Raw genomic sequence first — 21,360 nt, 5'->3', positions numbered from 1 at the left:
ATCTTACCCTCTGTACTACATACACAAGTAAAACAAAAAAGGGGATGTATTTTTTAATGTGCATTATTTTGCATTTATCGACATTGACCTCACCCACCTTGTGTCAAGCTGTCCACGAGTGCCAATTTCAGGGCAGATTGTTTAGATACAACTCCCAATATGGTCAATAGGTCTATACTCAGATTTCACCAACAAGGGCGAACTTCTTGCCTTAGTGAAAGATGGCCCCTTACATCAACGATCATAGCAATACTGAACCAGTCACTTAATCCAGGTCAATTGTGCATCAGATTGGAAGCCAAAAATAATGCTTGTAGCAGATCCTATAATACTAGCTAAAGATTTATGAACCAAGAAAAAGAACTGAGAGTTACTATACACAAATGAGACATAACCTTAGGTTCCAAAAGGTAATAGTAGCTACTAAAACAGGAAAGCTTTATATGAGCTTTAGGGCTAACCTAAGACAACTAACTTACTTATAATTAGAAAAATTTTGCCTTCTCTGAATTCCAAGCAACACAATGACATTTGTTCAGGGATTTTTATTCCCTTCCCTCAATGTTCAAACTGATGGAACAAGTGTTCTGCCTGTCTCCTCTTCATGGGAGTGGATGAGTATGTGTGTGAGAGAACAGGACAAAAATTAACAAGTTCTTTGGACACTGATATTTCACAAAGGCTCATTTGGTTTCATTTCATGAAGTACAGATGTTATAAGTGATATCAATACATGCAGAATCCTACAATCATTTCAGCAAGTCTAAACACTAAGCACATGTTTATCCGCTTAACATCCATTTTAACAATGCTAATGCAGGCAATTTCCAGCTATGCCTTTGTCAGGCCACGTCTTCACTCGACAGAGGAGTGACACTCTGGCGATCAATCCTCCAGAGTTTGATTTAGCGGGTCTGATAAAGACTCGCTAAATTGAATGCTGAGGGCACCCCCGTCAGCATAGGTATTCCTCACGAGGAGTAAAAGAACTTGATGGGAGCATTTCTCCCACCAACCTCCTGCTGTGGGGTCACCCCAAAAAACTGGTGCAAGGTATGTTGACTTCAGCTACACAATTCATATAGCTGGAGTTGCATATCTTGGTGTTCAGCAGGGCCTGTGGGCCACAGCATGAGCCAGTACTTTGTCTGCCATTATCACATCTTGTCTCTAATATGCTGGGACCAACAAGTTACAACAACACTCCATCCTTTGCCTGCCTGCTGGTCGATCTCTCTCCTCCTCTCCCCCCATATATATATATATATAGAGAGAGAGAAATTTAAAAAAAAAATCAGGGACTGTTTAGAACTCATTTGTAGGAGAATTTAAAAAAAAACATGGAAACATTTCTATTAGTCTTAGGTTTTGTAAAAATGTCTTTTCACAAAAACCTAAACTTTTGAACAAAATGGTCCTTTTGAGGTACCACAGTTTTGTACCTAGAATTAGCTTTGAGGAAGGCTGCAATGCTGAAATGTCACTGAGTTTGCACACTCTCCTGATGTGGGCTCCTCCCAGTTAAATGTGTTTTTCTTTCTCAATCATGTCTGTGGGTTGGCTTCTTTTCCTTATGGCTGTTAATAATGTCAGTGGGAGTCATGCTTGTCATTGTGTTTTCTATCTTTCTTTTCGTCATAATTATTTACGTGGCTGCTTTTCCTCTTTAAGCTATAACATTATTGCAGCATCCTCAATTAGAGGGACTTTTTGCTGAGCCATTTTTATTTATTTGTTCTGATGACACCACCTGCTTAATCAGGCCCCCCTCCTTACTTAATATCTCACTTTAATGTGGGTGTATAAGCTGTTTAACAGTGCGCCTTCTGGTGGCTGGAAGCTTACCATGCTTGATCAGTGCCTATTAGTGAAAATATGATCAGCTGTCCAATGATCTCGCCAGCATTGCTGAATTTACTTACCACTACGGGCTTTGATGAGAATCCCCAAATGTTCTTTTGTCCAGTCATTACCATTCACATCACAGGGAACTAATGTTTCTGACTTCTGGCTCAGAGAATTTGAGTTACAAACCTAGGAATGGCAAAACTAGAACAGGGTCAATCATCAGCTGTGTCAGAAGTTCTCTCCTTGATAAAGGTCCATGGTGGCTGCTCGATTTAATAAAACAGAAAGTGCAAATGTGGTCAACACACATTGAGCATCTACCAGGATGCCACAAGTGGCATCAGAGTGTCCTAAATTCCCTAAAAATACACAATGCCACATTGCCTACAATTGTAATTTTCCTCCAGCCAGCCCTCTCCTCTCCATTGCTATGAGGTCTGTGAGCATTAGGGTGAATCTTTCTGTATCATTCTCAGGTAGCAGAGCTATAAACAAACAATTTTCTGAAATAATAAGCTTGCAAGAGCAGATGCAATGACAGACAGTTGCAGCTTTTTTACAAAGCCACTTGAATGAAACCTTTACTCTGCTGAGTGGCACTTATGTCAGAAGACCCATTGAAATCAAGTGCTACTCCACCAGTTCTTTTCATTTTCAGGCCACTTCATTAAAAAAATTCAATTGTGAGCCAGTTCCTCTGCCACTCTGCCCTTCTTGCACTAGATGAACCTCGAAATGAAATTCACCAGGAGATGGTCAGCCAACAACTAAGCACAAACCACAAGGGAACTTCCCTAGTGGTGGTGCCACTCAGCCATTTGGTATTGTGTGGTGTTGTTGCTGTTTTTATTTTATCCTATCAGCAATTTTCTTTTCAAATGTAGCAAGTGGCACATAGGCCTATCCAATCTTCTCTCAGAGGAAAGGATTACATTGTGGTTTGCATAGAGTAGAATGTCAGTTGTTAAAGCTGCACATCTTTGATGCAGAAGCTATCCTCTCTCAACATGTCTTGTATTCATTTATTTGATTCTGCTAAGGCCCCACATTACTCTCCCTGCGATACATCACCTCCTCTTCAGGCTTATGCTATGGACCATCTAGCAGCACATTTTCCACTTAGGGTACTTAAAAATCCTTCTTGCTCCAGTAGTGTAGCAGGGCTCAATCAAGTGTGGTAGGACAAATAAGGTGACGAATCAACCCTGAACTAGATTCTCTTTAAGCCACGTTCAAGAATGATTCATTCCTGTGCTAGGCTCCAGCTAATCCACAAGACAAGAGGTGGTCTGGGGACTCTTGGGCAGGTATATCAGTCTCAGGAGAGGAACAGCAGCTCAGTCTGCTTGAGCTCATTTCCAAGCTAGGAACTCTTCCTGGCCTGAGGGCCTCTTGTCACTGTGGGAAGGCACCACGAGCCAGCGATCAATCCAGCAGGGGTCGATTTACCACATCTAGTATAGACGCTGATTGCTCTCTCATTGACTGCAGTACTCTTCATCAGATGCATGTACTGGAAATTCCAGAATCTGTAGTTTATAAGGTGCCACAGGACTTCTTGTTGTTCTTGCAGATTCAGACTAACACGGCTACCCCCTCTGATAACTTCAACTATGTTATTCATGTAGCTGAAGTTGGGTAACTTAGATCAATCTCCCACAGTAGTATAGGCCAGCCCTGATCATGGTAACACACTCCACAAACCTTAGCCTGCTCCAGGCTTGTTCTTACTCCTGCCTTGTTCCAACTTCACTCTGGAACCTTGATTCTTTGACCAATGGCTCTGACCAATAGGCATAACTGCCATGGCTCTGACAACTCAGCCTATTACCACTACGGTTTCCTACAGGAAGAAATACAGAGGTGGTTTAAGTTACACTCCATACCCCTCCTTTACTAATTAGTGGCCTAATCCACTAAAGTCAACAGAAAATGCCCTTTTCACTCACACTGGCCTAAACCCTCTTACACCCACTCTAACCTGTACAAGGGAGTCCTAAGCCACCCTTTGAGCTAGGGGTTAAAATTCCCAGCTCTTGTAGACACACTTTTTCTTTAGTCAAGCTAGCATGCTTAAAAATAGTAGCAGAGTCAGCATCGCAGAAGAAGGGGCAAATCACCCTGGATACATACCCACAGTGTCTGGGTGTGTTTAAATTCAGGGCAGCTTGCTCATGCCACAACTCCCTGCTGCTCCTACTCCTGCAACTATACTACTGGTTTAGGGTGTTAGCTTGATGAGATCTAGTACAAGTATATCTATCCCAGCTGGGAATCACATCCCCCAGCTCCAAGTGTCAATGTAGCTTAAACCTGTTTAATTTAGGAGCCTGAAAAAAAGAGTGTGTCAACATAGAAAAAAGCTACTTTAATGTACATCATCTGCTCCTCACCAGCATGTTAGAGCAACTTTGACCCACTTGCACAAGAGCAGAGGGAGTATGAAAAGATCTCAGAGTATAACTGGAGGCAAAGCAATCTGAGTGGAAGGAAGTGTAATTGACTCATCCTCAGACTTCACTTCTGAAGTTAGCTGGTGAGTTTCAGGCATGAATTTTCCCATGCTGTGCCTGCTAGTCTCATTCTTCTGTGTCATACTGTTCAGCTGAAGAGGCTAGCATTCTCTAAAATGAACTTGATTGCTTTCTGCCTTTTGACATTCACCTTTCTACCTTTTGACACAAGCAGCGGTCCCCAGTAGCAATGAATGACCCTCAGAAATGTGAGAGTTTAAGTTCAAATAAATAGTTTAATCATTCATCCATCAGTTCAGATGCTTTTCTAAGCCTTGGTCACAATTCCCCAGTCTAGTTTCATTGCTGTACTTTCATCAGAATCCTTGGAGCTACATGCAGTGGGGAAATCAGGTAATATAGTGGGAAATTAGGCTCCTGGACTGGAAATCTTATGAGATCAGCTTTTTCCATGACATTTCTGATACTGCCTGCTCCTGATCAGGTCTAGAATGCCCCATGCAAATCCTCTTCTGTGATATTACAGCACTTCCTCTTATGGATGAAACCAGAAAGACATTCATGGGGAAATTAAGTTATAACATCATTCTCAATGGGGAAGCCTGCTTGCCCCTTTGCAGTATATAAACATGACTTTTGTTTGAATAGCTGCCTTCTGGTCAGATTTTATTTTATAGAAAGAAACTATATGCCTATGCAATATGCTCCTATCCCCCCACTGTATAATTGTAACCCACACACTTTCTGGGTGTGGAGCACTATCAACGAAAGGCAAAGATGCACAGTGCTTGCTCGCCCATAACAATTCTTTACACTGAACTTGATAATAAAAACACTTTGTTTATTAAGTATAAGAAGTAGGATTTAAGTAATTGCAAGTGAAAACAGACAGATCAAAGTAAATTACTAAGCCAAAATAAACAAAAGACAACAGCTAATCCTAATGCACCAAGAAACTTGTTACGTGCAATTTCTTACCCTAACAGTAGTTCTAACAGTCTCTTTCACAAGTAGGGTGGAAGTTGTTAACCCACGGAAAAGAGACTCTTGAAGAATTCCACAAGGATTTCAACAACTTCCACCCTACTATCAACCTCAGCTTGGACCAGTCCACAAGGGAAATCCACTTTCTTGACATTACAGTACAATAAAATAATAGAAAAATGTCCACTACCCTATATTGGAAACCCACCGACTGCTACACTTACCTTCATGCTTCCAGCTTCCATCCTAGACACATTTCTCAGTCGACTGTATACAGCCAACCCCTACGATACAACCAGATTTGCTCCAACACCACAGACAGAGACAATCACCTACAGGATCTTTACAGAGCATTCCTAAAACTGAAATACCCACCTGGGGAAGTGAAAAAACAAATTGACAGAGCCAAAAATATACCCAGACATGAACTACTTCAAGACAGACCCAAAAAAGAAAATAACAGAACTCCTCTTGTTACTTTGGGTATGTCTAGACTACATGGCTCTGTACTCCATACTACAGAGCCATGTAGATGGGCTTACTAGACACAGCAAAATGAAGCGGCGATTTAAATAATGTCACTTCATTTACATCAAAATGGCTGCTGCGCTGTGCCGATCAGCTGAATGTCAGCACAGCGCGGTAGTCTAGATGGGGATCAGCCGACCCCAGCACCCTTTGTCATCAGATCCCTTATGCCTTCATTTTGATGTAAATGAAGCAGCAATTATTTAAATCGCTGCTTCATTTTGCTATGTCTAGTAAATTCATCTAAATGGCTCCGTCGACGGAGCCATGTAGTCTAGACACACCCCTACAGTCCACAACTCAGACCCCTCCAATGCATTACACACAATCTACAACCCATCTTGGAAAATGATCCCTCACTCTCAGAGGGTATGTCTACACTACCACCCTAGTTCGAACTAGAGTGGTAATGTAGTCAACCGGAGTTGCAAATGAAGCCCGGGATTTGAATTTCCCGGGCTTCATTTGCATGTTGCCGGGCGCCGCCATTTTTAAATGTCCTCTAGTCCGGACTCCGTGCCCCGCGGCTACACGTGGCATGAACTAGGTAGTTCAGACTAGGCTTCCTATTCCGAACTACCTGTACTCCATTATGCTGTGTCTCCTACCCCCTTTCCTTTTTCTTTCTCTCCCTCCTCCCCTTTCCCTCTCCTATTTATTTCGAGTTTTCATATGCCAAACTCATAACTCCGACCATCAGAAGAAGTGGGCTGTGCCCACCAAAGCTCATGATACCACTTTGTTAGTCTATAAAGTGCTACCAGATCATTTGTTGTTTTTTTCACAAACTAGCCATCCTCCTAGCTTGGTCTCAATCCTTCCCCTTGTTCACTTAGGGTATGTCTACACTACCCCGCTAGTTCGAACTAGCGGGGTAATGTAGGCATACCGCACTTGCAAATGAAGCCCGGGATTTGAATTTCCCGGGCTTCATTTGCATAAGCGGGGAGCCGCCATTTTTAAAACCCCGCTGGTTCGAACCCCGTGCAGCGCGGCTACACGGGGCACGAACTAGGTAGTTCGAACTAGGCTTCCTAGTTCGAACTACCGTTACTCCTCATTTCACGAGGAGTAACGGTAGTTCGAACTAGGAAGCCTAGTTCGAACTACCTAGTTCGTGCCCCGTGTAGCCGCGCTGCACGGGGTTCGAACCAGTGGGGTTTTAAAAATGGCGGCTCCCCGCTTATGCAAATGAAGCCCGGGAAATTCAAATCCCGGGCTTCATTTGCAAGTGCGGTATGCCTACATTACCCTCCTAGTTCGAACTAGGAGGGTAGTGTAGACATACCCTTAGATATTTCCAGAAGGCATCTTGAGTGGTATGTGGGGGTCTTCTGGCATTTGGTTTCCCACTTATATATCCCTTTTGCCCAAGGTGGGAATTCTTTGTGTTCAGTTCAGACTTTTCTCACCTGGAGTGGAAAAATCCAAAAAAATCCAAAACGGGTTCTAGCATCAGGTGTCCTGGCTGTATTTCCCAGCAGGACTAACCACAATCCAGCCTGACAGGAAAAACAAAACCATTCATAAATTGTCAGCTTGATCATTGGGCCATTATGTTTCCAGTGTCAGTAATGACCTTCATTAGTACCTTTAAAATTATAAACAGATCCACATTTAATATTTCTAACTTCACATACAAGAATGATACATGCACAGAAATAGAATATGAACATTCAGTACACTGTAACTTTAAAAATAATATGTCACATGATGGACTTTGCCTAAAGTGTCTACAAGTTATGAGTATTCATCATACAATTTTCATAAAGCAAGGGGGGGCATGACACCTCCTCTTTAGGTACTGTTGGAATGGAAAGTATTTCATCAGTCATCGTCCTATGATATGCATACATCAACTGCCTATTTCTCAAATATTTATTGAACACTTCTGCCTTTTCTTCATTAGTGACAAATCTACCATTTCCTTCTAGGAGTGGAGCAATAAAATAGTAGGGCTGTCAAGCAATTAAAAATCATGATTAATTGCACACTTTAAAAAATTAATTGCAAATAATCACTTGCACGCCCTACACAATGTACAGGGAAGCAGATGATCACTGTCAGGGTGATCCTGACTTTTACCCTAAGGGAGGCGTTGTAACACAAAGGTTAGTTAGAGAAAGGCGGTTTGTAAGTCAGAGATGTGGATTCTGATTCTGAGTTGCACTGAAAATCAGGCCTTTGAAAATGTCTGATCTTCACCCTTCTCATTAAAGCAACAGCTCTGAAAATCAAACCATTAGGCTGTTTTTCAGGTTATGCCTCAATTTCTCCAAGAGGTGAAGAGTTGTTATAACACATTCCTTTGAGAAGTGCTTGGAAATTTTCATCAGAAAGGTGTGAGATAAATGCCAGGTGTTTAACAGTATTTGATTACTGTTCAGATTATTCCAATAGCTGCGAATTAAAAACTGCTCTGTCCTTCCTCTCTGAATGAAACAAGATGTAATCTAGTCATAAATGTACATGAAAGCTCACTGCTATTTTTGCATATTCTGACTCATCTCTTGGAAATTTTCTCTCAATCAGGCAATGAAAACAAAATTAGCCTCATCATTTGCCACTGGTCTTAGTCCACTAGCTATTTTTGTGCTCTCATGATGTTAGCAGTGATGATGCCTCTTGTAATCAACAAAACAGACATTGTAAAAGGAATTCCCTGGCGGAACTGGGATCATGTGAAGTGCTCAGGAAATTTCAAATAATTTGCATTGTTTCCTGGTTCATTAGGAATAAAAATAAAAACATATCTACCTAGTCAAGGTCTAGTCATTCTGGACCTCCTGCACATCATAGTCCACTAAGCAACACCCCAGTTATCCCTGTATTGAACCTAGTAACTAGGGCCCTACCAAATTCATGGTCCATGTTGGCTAAATTCAGTCGTAGAATTATAGAAGTAGTAAATGTCATGATTTCAGCTATTTAAATCTGAAATTTCATGGTGCTGTAAGTGTAGGGGTTCTGACCCACAAAGGAGTTGCGTGAGGGTCACAAGGTTATAGGGGGGGCAGTTGCAGCACAGCTACCCTTACTTCTGCACTGCTGTTGGCAACAGCGTTGCCTTCAGAACTGTGCAGCTGGAGAACAGTGGTTACTGGTTGGGACTCCAGCTCCGAAGGCACAGCCTTTGCCAGCAGCAGCACCTCAGAGGTAAGAATGACATGGGTATAGTATTGTCACCCTTATTTCTGCACTATTGCTGGCAGGGTGCTGCCTTCAGAGCTAGGCACCCAGACAACATTACAATCATCACTCTTCAGGTGCCCAGCTCTGAGGGCAGCACAGAAGTAAGGGGGGCAATACAGTGACCCTCCTAAAATAACCTTCTGATCCTCCTGAAACTCCCTGATGGGTCAAGACCCCCTAGTTTGAGAAACATTGGTCTCCCCCATGAACTCGGTACAGTCTAGGGTAAAAGCACACAAAAGGCTAGATTTCACAGGAGGACACCAGATTTCATGGTCCGGGATATGCTTTGCATGACTGTGAATTTGGTAGAGCAATAGCAATAACCTGGGTTTGATTAAAGTATTGCAATCCACAGGAGACTAGATTATTAAGTGCCACAGGCAGAAAATAGGAGGGACTGAGGTGCACCATTGCTGAGTGCAGGGAATTGATTTAGTGCGATGAAAAAAGTTGATTTGATGTTTTTTCTCATCTTGTGTGGAGAGTGCTTGGAAGGGTGGATTTGGTCTTGATGAGCAAACAATGATAGCAGAGCAATTATTCACCTGACAATGAGGAAGTAGTGATGAGGACCCACGTGCCCTCAGCAGGCCTGCCCTTTGCCTGGGAGACACAAGCGGCAGCAGATGTACAAGACTTGTTATTTCTGCTGTGTGAGAAAGGGGCTCAGAAAGTGACACAGGTTATGGCTTAAAAAAAAGAGAGAGATGTATGTTTAAAAAAACCTGCCAGAAAGCAGAAAACCCAGCCCCAACCTATTCACAGAAGACTAAGAGGTGAGCAATGTGCCTACATCCACCCCACAATCATTCAGGGGAAGGGGTGGAAGCCTTGCCGTGAGCGCCCCCTGTTCCTCTGCCCCACCAGGGTCATCCCTAGGGGGTGCGGGACTTGGAACAATCCCCCACCGCAGACCCTGCCCCTGTTCCACTGCCCATTTCTGTTGCCATTTCCAGCTGCTAGGTCTAAGTCTCACAATGGTGCTAATTCATCTGTATTATACTATGCAGCCCTACTGACTTGGGTATTTGGCTTGTACTGCAAGCAGCATTACAGAATGACAGGACTTGGGTCCAAGTCTCAGCATGATTCAGCCCCTGCCACCCCCAGCTTCCCTCCAGATAGGTCCTAGGTTCTGAGTCCAAAGTCAGACAGATGTGTGTGTGTGTATGGTCATAGGGTATGTCTACACTACCCTCCTAGTTCGAACTAGGAGGGTAATGTATGCATACCGCACTTGCTAATGAAGCCCGGGATTTGAATTTCCCGGGCTTCATTAGCATAAGCGGGGAGCCGCCATTTTTAAATCCCCGCTGCTTCGAACCCCGTGTAGCGCGGCTACACGGGGTTCGAACTAGGTAGTTCGGACTAGGGTGCCTATTCCGAACTACCGGTACACCTCGTTTCACGAGGAGTAACGGTAGTTCGGAATAGGACCCTAGTCTGAACTACCTAGTTCGAGCCCCGTGTAGCCGTGCTACACGGGGTTCAAAGCAGCGGGGATTTAAAAATGGCGGCTCCCCGCTTATGCTAATGAAGCCCGGGAAATTCAAATCCCGGGCTTCATTAGCAAGTGCGGTATGCATACACTACCCCGCTAGTTCGAACTAGCGGGGTAGTGTAGACATACCCATAGGGAGTTGGACTCAAACCTGAGTCTAAGCCCAGATTTACAATGCAAGAGATCTACCACTAGACTCCTTCTAGCCCTGGGAGATAACATGGAAGCTACTCATCTGCGGTGGTTGGAGCACCTTCTCTGCTGCCCCACAGGCCATGGGGCAAGGAGTCTCTCCTTGCACATCCCCTTGAGGAGATTTGTAGCGAACAGCCCAGCTCCTCCAGCAATGTACCAGTCAGAGGCTTAATTAGCATCATGCTCTCTGGTAAAGCTCAAACGGCAATTACAATTTTTGTCTTGGTAAATTCTTATTTAGGCAATGGCATACTAAGGCCTGGATAGTGGCTGGCCTTTATGCAGGGCAAAAAGGAAGAAAGGGGCAAAGAGACTTTGTTGCTCTGTGAGGCTGGCGAATAGATCCAATGCTCTGTGGCTGTAGGCAGCAGATAATGGAGACTGGGGCAGGCTTAGTCTCTTCAAATCTCAGGCCACCAGGGGTGAGGGCAGTGATGGATTACTGCATGGGCCCATGCGGCCCAACCAATTTGGGATGCGTGGAAAATCTCTCCTGGCCACAACCCTGGTGTTGGAGCAGCTCTCATGCCTCTGCTGTGACCCCAGGATGGCAGGGACCCGGAACTTTTCTAGTCTAGTGGGAGGGAGGAGTGCAGGGAGAAGGCCAGAAAGGAGTGAGCAGAAGGCAGGGCCTCATGGGGGAGAAGAGGTGGAGCGGGGATGGAACACAAGCAGGGCTACAGGGAAGGGGCAGAATGGGGTGGGGACATGGCCATGGCCTTGTGTAAAGGAGGCAGAGCAGGAGGCTAGCCTCCCCAAGATGAAGCTTCACCCACCCTGCAAAACGCAGCTGTTTCTCGTGTACCTGGAATTTGGCTGAACTGAGAACAGAAAATTTCTGTAGAACTATGTAGCAATTCATCCTTGAGAGAAATGAATTGTTATCTTCAGTGCAAGACCGTGGCCACATCAGAATGTATACAGATTATATAACTCAGAGCTTTTCTCATTTGTCGTGTTTCAGATAAACCCTCTCTTCAGCATAGGGAGAAATAAATTACTAACAAAGTGCAACATCCATCCAGAGCACTAAAATAACTCACCAGGCTTTTTACACTTTATGAAGTAGTGGACGCAGGATCCAGAAAACAAATTATCCCATAGGTAACAGGGGACAAAATAGAATCTCTCAGGGTCTGATTGTACCTCTAAGTAAGAATACTCAAAGAGAGGCCAAGACTTCCCCTGTGGCGTTCTCATGTATTTTTATGAGCGTGGAGCAGGATACCCTATGTGGGAGAATGGCGCTGCATCCTCCTTAACCTCACAGATCTCCAGGTCTGGTGGAGGCCCAGAACTACCTGTGCAGCCCCACCTCTAATATCAATTCACAGACACTTACCTACCTTCCTTCCTCCCCCCCCCCCCCGCATCCTCCTCCTGTTCTGCAATGTGATTTGTCCTTTTCATATTTGTTCATTTTTTTTAATTGTATCCTTTGGTATATATGGTTGTGACTACTTTCTTCCACTATTTGATCTGAGGAAGTGGGTCTGGCCCACGAAAGCTCATCATCTAATAAACCATCTTGTTAGTCTTTAAAGTGCTACATTGTCCTGCATTTTACCTGTGCAGCAGCCCTCTGGATTTGCAGTCCTGGTTTTGGGACCATGTGCCTAGAAGAGTGCTCCACACCCTGGCAGTGTATTACCTGGGCCTCCCCTAGTAATGCTGTCCCTCTTAAAGGAGGGAGTTTTCCCAGCATGAGGGTGGCTCCATAAGAAAAATAATGTGGACTCAGTCTGTATCAACTTCCCTTGGAAACCTCTCCAGAGCAAGAGGTGGGATGCAAAGGATTCTTTGACTCATTCACTCCTCCCCAGTCTGGCCAGTGATTCCCCCCCTCATTCTACATGGAGTCTGGGGTTTGAGACAGTTCTTGGGTGCCTCCTCAGGTTCCTCCAGGCAGTGCAGCCCTGTACAGTCTCTTCTTCAGAACTATGCATTACCTTGCCATGCCCCTCTTCCACTGCATCAAACAGTCTGCCTGCCCTTGCTTTCAACATCCTTCCCAATGTTAGCCCTACTCTGCAGCTTACAGTGCGATCTCTCTTCTTCATTCCACCAATGACGCCAGCCTCAAGTCACTCATTTCTCAATTTCTCTCGCTAGCTGCTTCATGTTTTCTCCCTATTGGGCACCAGAATATCTCCCTTTCAAAAATACATAACACTACCACCATTTTCTGCCTTCAAGTCATGCCTCAAAAACTCACCTAATAGCTCCAGAAAAGTGCCTGCTGGTAACATCTGGGAAGGTGGTGAGCTGTGATTACAACTCCAGATTGGCTAAGAATTGTGCACCAACCTTTTTTTTTTAAGAGGGGCAGTCATTACTTTGCTTTTACCCATGCCTTGCCCATATCCTGGCCTGCTTGTCTGTCATCTACCTGCTATTTCAAGTGGGAGCTGTTTAGGGCCAGGACCGTCTTATGTGTGTAAAATACCTAGCAAAATCACTCCTAGGCACTTCTCTATGTTACCTAGTAATAAAAGTCATAATAATGGCATAATGTTTCCCTCTCTTTCCAGTGTTCTGTAGAACAGAAAAAGCTGCAGACAAGTCCAGTGAGAAAAACTAGGCAACACTTATTTGTTCCCTCTCTTCAGATTGATTTTTCCGTCAAGTTATCTTTTTGTGCCCTTTTGTTAGTAGGCCAACACCTTGAGCAGACAGAGTGAGGTGTGAAAGCACAAGACACCAAGTGCTGTTTCTAAAGCCCGATGAGTTAATATCTGATAACAGTTCCCACTGTGCTAGCGCTCCATTTCAGCACAGCTGATTTCACACAAGTCATATATGGGAAGCAAAGGCGATGCGGTGGTGCACAAAACCAGGTGCAATCCCCAATCCAGAGCTGGCCAGCTGACCCTCTCATCTTTGTCTACAACTAGGAGAAAGGTTGAGTTTAGTTACAGTTTGACTAGCACCAGCGAGGCAGGAACCTGAGCTTTAACTGGACTACCTAAAATAAAGCTGACTGTGGACCCACGCATCCCCATGAAGAAAAGTGGTCACATTCAGGTGGGGATTAGCTAAACTCATGTGAGCTGAATACAATTCACACGACTGTCCGCTGTCCTATACCTGCACTGCTGTGTGAAGTGAATGTAAAACCCTTGCAGGTCAGAATTTTCCACTTAACAGCCTTGGATCTTCACCATGCTGTGGTGCAAAGGAATGGAGAACTCAACCTGCAATTCTCCATCTTGAGGCAAGAGAGACCACCTCTCAGCTGACACTGGAGCTTTTTATACCGGACCCTGTTCTCCCCAAAAAATGGCAGCCTCCATAGCAGTGGTCCCCAATGTGGTGCAGGCATTTATGTGCGCCCACGTAGTGACCAGGGCCGGCCCAAGCCATTCTTGCGCCCCTGTTCCCAGGTGCGTGGTGCATGTGTGGCCCCCTCTCCTGGGCGCGTGGTGCATGCGCAGCCCCCTCCCAGTCCAGCAGCCCTAAAAGGTTGGGGACCACTGCTCCACAGTATAAAGGTAGCCAGCCATGGCTTGTTTTATTTTATACAAAGGACCCATTGGGATCAGACCCCTAAGGATTCTGGCTGCACAATGCCTTGATGACACAAAGTATCTTCATTTGTTATTTTAAGCCCTTTCTGACAAAGATCTGATCCTGGAGTGGGGTGGGAAGCTCTTTCTCACTGCATTAGCAATGCCATAGGGCAGTGGTTTTCAACGTGTGGGTTGTGACCCAGTACTGGTTTGCAGAATAGAAGGCACTGGGTCGCCTTGCTCAGCATTTAGGGACCCAGGAGGCCAGCTAAGGGTGGGTGACAACCCAGATTTTGAAAACTCTTGGCCAATCCCTACCTGTTCGGACATCATGCAGTGCCCTGGAAATGAGCAGAAGCAGGACCAGCTCCTGGGCAGCAAGGCCACGGGGCTCCCCATGCTGCTACTACCCTGAGCACTAGCTCCACTCCCCCATTGACCAGAAACCAGCTGATGGGAGCTGGGGAGAGTCAGTGCCTGTAGGGGAGAGCCAAGTGTAGGAGCCAGACCTGTTGCTGGCTGCTTGTGGGGCACAGTGTGGTGTATAGTGCCAACATAGGCAGGAAGCCTGCCTTTAAATCCTGCTGATGAGAAGCCATGTGAGGTAAGCCCATGCCACAATCCCCTGACAAAACCCTCCCAACCAGAGTTTACTGCACCCTACATCCCTCATCCACAGCTCCATATTATAGCCTGCATTACCAGCCTTGACCCCATCCTGCACCCCAATCACCTACCTCAGCCCAAAGACCCTGTCCCCACCGCACAGCACGAATCCACTGATCCCACCCCACAGTCCTCACCCTTGCACCCCAGCCCTAAACCCTCTCCTGCACCCCAAAGTCCTTATGCCCAGCTGTGCTGGGTTTCCGGCATCAACAATATTTTTCAGTTGGGTGACCAGAAAAAAAAAGTAGTGCTTCAGTGTAGATACTTCCTACTAAGGATGTTATGAATTGGGTAATTGACTAATTGAATAGTCAATGCATTTTTGCATCAACTATTCAATTAGTTGATAGGGGGCCCCCACCTTTGAAGTGGACAAAGGAGATCAAGGCTCCCCACCTGGCTGTAAGCTCTGTTCTCAGCTGGGGCTGCACTCCCTGCCATCAACCCTGCTGCCTCCAGTCCCTCCCCCCACACCATGCCAGCTCAAGGGGGCGGGCTGTGACCCCCACTGCACCACTCCTGGCCAGGACTGCACCCTCCCATGGCAGTGGTCTGGACTGTGTGCTCATCTGCCAGCCCCACTGCCTCCAGCCCTGGCTGGGGCTGTGCTTTCCACTGCCAGCCCAGCCTGGCTATGCTTCTTAACCTGGCCAGCTGGGGCTTCCTGATGCAGCAATATCCATGGTCCTGCCAGACCATGGATGTTGCTGGACCAGAGGGTCTCAGATTTGAGAGGTTCAGTTTGTACCAGAATGGTGGTATGAGAGCGAAAGGGATGGCTGATTGATGTAAGTTGGAAAAAAAATCCAGGAAATAACCATCCCCAAGCCAATGACAATAGATTGAGGAAAAATGAGCTGGGTCATCAGATTTCCATAAAGCTATGGGCTTTATTCTGCTCTCCTGCTGGTTTTACTATTGTAACTTCACTGACTTCAGTACAACTAGCTCTGATTTAGTGTGGTGTAAATGAGAGTAGCATTAGAACATACATGTGGTATTAATAAAACATTAACAGCAGCCACTTGGAATCCCTTCCAGCAAAACCAAACTGATGGTGAAATTATTTTTTAAACACTTATTTGTAGTACAGTAGTGCCAGGAGGCTCCACTCAGGCTTGGAGCCCACTTGTGATGGGAGCTGGAAACCTCACCAGTTTCCAATTTGTGGAACATTTAGGTAGGAATTTAAATCTTTTACACACAAATTTCAGTTCTTGGAACAATGTATTTGGAAACTACAGATAATGGAGCACTACAGAGAGGCAAAGCTTTCATCTTAATAACACCATCTCCCGCTTTCTCCTGCCCTAGAGATTTAATGAAAACTCCTGGCAAGTCTATTTTAGACATCAGGCAACAATACGGAAAGCAGAGGCAGGAAAATGAACATGCTGTTCAGTGCATGAGAAGTGAGCACCCAATTCTCTTCTCATTAAGTGCAGTTATTTTCATTTACTGACGAGGGTTTTACTTTGTTGCAGATGCTAAATAAACAAGCTCCTTGTACTAACCTCTTTTTTATTAGCTAACATGGCTGGTTGAGTCAGGCCTGGCCTTTGGGCAAGGTGAGCGAGGCATCCACCTTGGGCCCCATGCTGCCCAGCTCCCAGTCCCATTGGGCTGGGAGCCATGTGGCTCAGTGTGCTGCTTTTAGCCCCGCACGCTCTTTGGCAGGGTCTGGGTCCAGTCTCCCTGTGGTTGCTTGTCACAGTCTGTCAGTGACATGGCTAGGTCTGACTTTGATACACTTGTGTGAGTGCTAGTACTCTGAATTCTGCAACTGTTCTGCCCGGTAGGGTTCAGAAAGCTACTGAATACTCTGCGTCAGTCCATAACCTGGATTTGGACTTGTGATTGTCAGAGCACTTAGCGCTTCCATCGATGAGACAGGATGAGCAGCGGGAAGTCAGTGGTTGAAAGGACCCCATGATGCAAAAAACATACAGAAAGTGTTTCCTGCCTATCAAAACATGACTAAAATATAAAGAGACCTCCCATCATTAGAGACCTGTCCAGCTCACGCTAGCAGGACTTGCAAATAGATTCAATGACGTGGATCATAAGAGCACTGCTTGAACCTTAAGGGTTGCTTCCTGTGGTGAGTTTGTGATTTGCTGGATAAGGTTGGTGGAATCAGTTACAAAATATCCATGGAAACTGCAGTTTCTCTTCCATTGGTCTCCATTGTCAGAGAAGCAACATTACTTTTTCATCCATCCAACATCAGGGAAGTTGACTTTCTGCTTGTGCAGAACATCTGATCAGTGACTTGAAAAAAGGAAGCCTGATCCTGATTTGCTCATTAATTCCTATAAACTTGTTGCCATTTCTGCCAGTCCAAGTTTGCTGTTTTTAACAGCTTCTCCCTTCTTTATAGAAATATCTGAAAAGGTGAGTTTTTATATATCTTACCAAATGGTAGGGCAATGATTTCATCACCCCAGAACTCTCCACTTGGCAATAATGTGTCTGAAAATTCAAACTACATTAGAGACTTGTCCAAAAGTGCATTTGTAGTTATATTTGAGGTATCTAAGTGGGGGGGGGGGATTTCAATCATAATAGCTTTCAAGAATGGTGAACTGCTGCAATCAAAAGTATCCAATGTAAAATCATTTAACTTAACATTTAGGTTACTCAAGTATGGTTACTTTTTAAATGGGAGCTTTTAAAAACAAAGAAATCCTAAGGAAGGCAACATTCTCACCCAGTACAAGACAATCATCAAGTATTGGCCTTCTCTCATTATGACATTCTTTGGTAGTAATGCCCTCTTTATCCTGCTGAGGATATGTTTACATTGCAATTAAAAATCCATGGCTGGCCTGTTTCAGCTGACTTGGGCTCATGGAACAGTTGAATTGCAATGTATATGTTCAGGGTCAGGCTGGAGCTTGAGCTCAAAAACTACACTGCAGTTAAATAGCCCTCACGAGCCTGAGTCAAATGACACAGGCAAGCCACTGAGTTTTTAATTGCAATGTAGACACATCCTCAGTGTCTGCTCAACAATGTAATCTCATTCAAGGCATGAAATCACACAGCAGTCCACAACCTGAATACTGATCTTACAAAGCACCGTCGATTATTTAAACAGCCACTATCTTGAAATTACAATCTTGGACTTTCTACATGTCAAAACCCATTAAGCAAGTTACCCATCTGTTGGCTGTTTGCAGTGCTATTTGGTGCAAAGTGGTTTTGGCAGCAGATAGAATAATCAAGCCCCATGTGTTTTCTGTCTGTGGCCAGAGGGAATTCTTACATCAAGCAGCCTTATAGAGAACTGGAACTATGTTGGCTGAAAACTGCATAACCAAATCATAAAAAAACCCACCTAAATCTTTCCACAAACAATGGGACTTCAGTTGGTTTCCGCACTGATGTGAATGTGACTGGAGTACTGCATCCAGCTCTAGTGCCCACAATTCAAGAAGGACGATGATAGATTGGAGAGGGTTCAGAGAAGAGCCATTAGCATGATGAAAGGACTAGAAAACATGTCTTGTAGTGACTGATCTTCTTGGGTCTTACCATTTAGTTTATCAAAGAGAAGGTTAGGAGGTGACTTGATTACCATCTAAGAATTTACATGGGGAACAAATATTTAATAGTATTTTCTTCCATTTAGCAGAGAAAGGTACATGGCTGGAAGTTGAAATTAGACAAATTCAGATTGAAAATAAGGTGTAATTTTAACAGCGAGGGTAATTAACCACTGGGACAATTTACCAAGGAGTAACAGTTTAAGCCCCGTGGGGTGCGGAGTCTGTTGTCCACAGACCTCGATCTGGGTCCTAACGCCCGCCCCGTGTTTGGTGTCCTCCGACAATTAAGTCTAGTCACGCTTTTGCGGAGGACTTACAGTTTTTAATATAGTTATGCATGCGTGAGCGAACACTGTAGCCCTTACTTACCATGTCCCGCCCAGCTGGCGGGGCGGTAGGTAGGGGGCCTGGGCCTGCCCACTCCTCCGGGTCCCGACCCAGGGCCCTAAAGAAGGTGAGATTACTTGCTCTCTCCTTCTTGTGGTTGACGGGGATGCCGCCCGAAACGCGTCGACCCATGGGTTTTATACCCTGCCCATGGCCATTTCCTACCTATCCTGCCCCCTCCACTTACAACCTTCTGCCTGAACCCTGAAGCTCCGGCCCGTTACATTCCAAGCGCCCCAACATCCGGACTGCTCCCTACGGTTGTCTCTGAGCCTTCCCGCTCCTGCTCACCTCTCCGTCCTCCCGCTCCCCTTCTTACCTGCGGCGAGTCCTTTTAAAAGGCATCGCTGCAGCGCCATGCTGGCAGCCTGACACACGCGCCAACATGCCATACATCCTCGCGCCCATGGCCGGACACAGGTGCCGGCCCGCCAAGGCTACCCTGCCTGGCAGCACCTGTGCAAATCCCCTGCTGTCGCGCCACCACCCGGACTCCCCCTGATGGGGTCCCCATTGTGGCGGTGCGGTTCCCCTGCCCGGCGTCACCTCGGACACCTTCCAGCTGCCCGACACCGGCCCTACCCCCACCCCGGATGCGGCGTCCGCCACAGGAATGTGGAGACCCCTAGCTCTGCCGCCCTCTTCCTCCCCAGTTCCATCACACAATGGTCATGATATATTTATTCTCCATCACTGGCAATTTTTAAATCAAGTTTGGATGATTTACTAAAAGATATGCCCTAGGCAATTGTTATGGGGAAGTTTTGTGGACGGTGTTATGCAGAAGATCAGATTAGATTGATCACAATGGTCCTTTCTCACCTTGGAATCTATGACAAACTTATAAGTCTCCTCCTTTTGTTCATGCAACATTAAAAGCTAAGTTCACAGTTCACACAGTGCAATTCCAGGGGTTATGAAACCAAACCCTGTCTCTAGAAAAATAGCAAGATCAAAGAAAAAACGTCAGCAACTAAATTACAGTTCTAATTGTTCTCTCAACCTTAAGTCTCTCATCCATTTTGAGCAGTATTTTATAGAAAGAGCTTGCACCGAGTCACTAGAAATTTCTGAAAGCAGGAAGAGGTGCTAGAGAAAGAAAGAGAGATCTAGTGCTGAGCCTGATTATCACAACGCTCCATGTCTGCTGTGGTCAAGAAGTGGAAAAGGGCAAAGCAACTAAAAATAGGGTGACTTTAGTAACAAACTCAAAACAAAAACTCTCTTCTATGGTACAAAATTCAAAAGAAAGAAAAGGTTTAGTGTTCAGGAAAAGTGTTGCAATAAGAAGCAGGCAGTTTGAAATTCTATCCGCAGCTGGACTTAAATTGAATTCTTGCAGATCATATGGAATACTGGCAGCACTACTCACTGGCTCTTGATAGTTTTTCCTTTGATGTGATGTTGGCTGGAATACCTGCATCCAGTGCCCCATGAGTTAGACTAATTCCCACTGAAGTTGATAGAGCTTGAATTGACAATGTTCTGCTGTCAGGCATTTTCCCCTCAGTAGCCCAGCCACACTGTGACAGGAGCCTGAGATTTTGAGCTGTCACAGACCAGTCAGGGAGGAAGCATTTCTGTAATGAGTTTATGGTGGAACTGGAAATCCTGGACAGGGTTCACAAGCCAGTACAATACCCAAGAGACCAGGACCATCCTGTATCAGCTCTGATAGGTGCTCCTCCTGGCTGAATGTACCAGGTCAGCGACCCACTACTGTCATAAGCCCATTTGGGGTGAATGACTCACCTTTGGATTCACAAAGATTGCAAAGAGCACAGCAAGCCACAGCAATGTACACAGTATTGATGACACTGGAATCCAAACAGGTCTTTCTATAGAGCCTGCAGGACTTCAAGCTGCCAAATGCACAACACACTTCTTCAGATAACTAGAGTACTAAAAGTTCAGACCCAACAATAAATAAGGGAAGCGGAGAGAAAAAAATATTGAATTAAATTGTTTGAGCAGGGATTGGTCCTGCTTTGGGCAGGGTCCTGGACTCGATGACCTCCTGAGTCCTCTTCCAGCCCTAGGATTCTATAAGTTACAAGAAGTTGATAAGAACAATTTACACCTCTAAGTACCCATGTTTTAAGTTGGTTAGTCATTAGGATGTGGAAGGTAGTGTGCTAGCCAGCCAATGTCTTTATTTATTCCTCTCTGATAGGAATCAAACCTGTAAATGAAGTTCCAACCCTTCCCTGTGTATTTGGCAATTCCACAAGCCAAATACACAGGGAAGGGTTGGAACTTAACTTAATTTACAAGTTTGATTCTTAAGTTCCAACCCTTCCCTGTGTATTTGGCTTGTGGAATTGCCAAATACACAGGGAAGGGTTGGAACTTCATTTACAAGTTTGATTCCTATCAGAGAGGAATGAATAAAGACATTGGCTGGCTAGCACACTACCTTCCATATCCTAATGACTTAATCCAGGTGTTCTCAAACTTTGTAATACCGTGACCCCCTAAAATTCTACATGAATTTGTGTGACCCCCTACCCTCACTGCTG

The 21,360-nt window shown here is 45.1% G+C and overlaps 1 protein-coding gene across 1 annotated transcript in view; it reads right to left on the bottom strand.

Annotated features, from left to right (window-relative positions):
- LOC102463330 (protein-L-isoaspartate(D-aspartate) O-methyltransferase-like) overlaps positions 1–20,355 on the bottom strand; it is a 105,791-nt gene extending 85,436 nt beyond the window's left edge. Inside the window, exon 1 of the mRNA XM_089778470.1 lies at positions 20,214–20,355. Within this exon, the coding sequence (XP_089634596.1) occupies positions 20,214–20,340 (127 nt within the window). The 5' untranslated portion in view covers positions 20,341–20,355. The remainder of the gene's footprint in view (positions 1–20,213) is intronic.
- Between the last annotated feature and the right edge of the window lie 1,005 nt (positions 20,356–21,360).

Source organism: Pelodiscus sinensis, chromosome 5 (assembly GCF_052426305.1).
Source record: "Pelodiscus sinensis isolate ZL-2025 chromosome 5, ASM5242630v1, whole genome shotgun sequence".
In the NCBI taxonomy this organism is placed as follows: domain Eukaryota; kingdom Metazoa; phylum Chordata; order Testudines; family Trionychidae; genus Pelodiscus; species Pelodiscus sinensis.
This window is presented reverse-complemented; position numbering and strand designations above follow the sequence as displayed.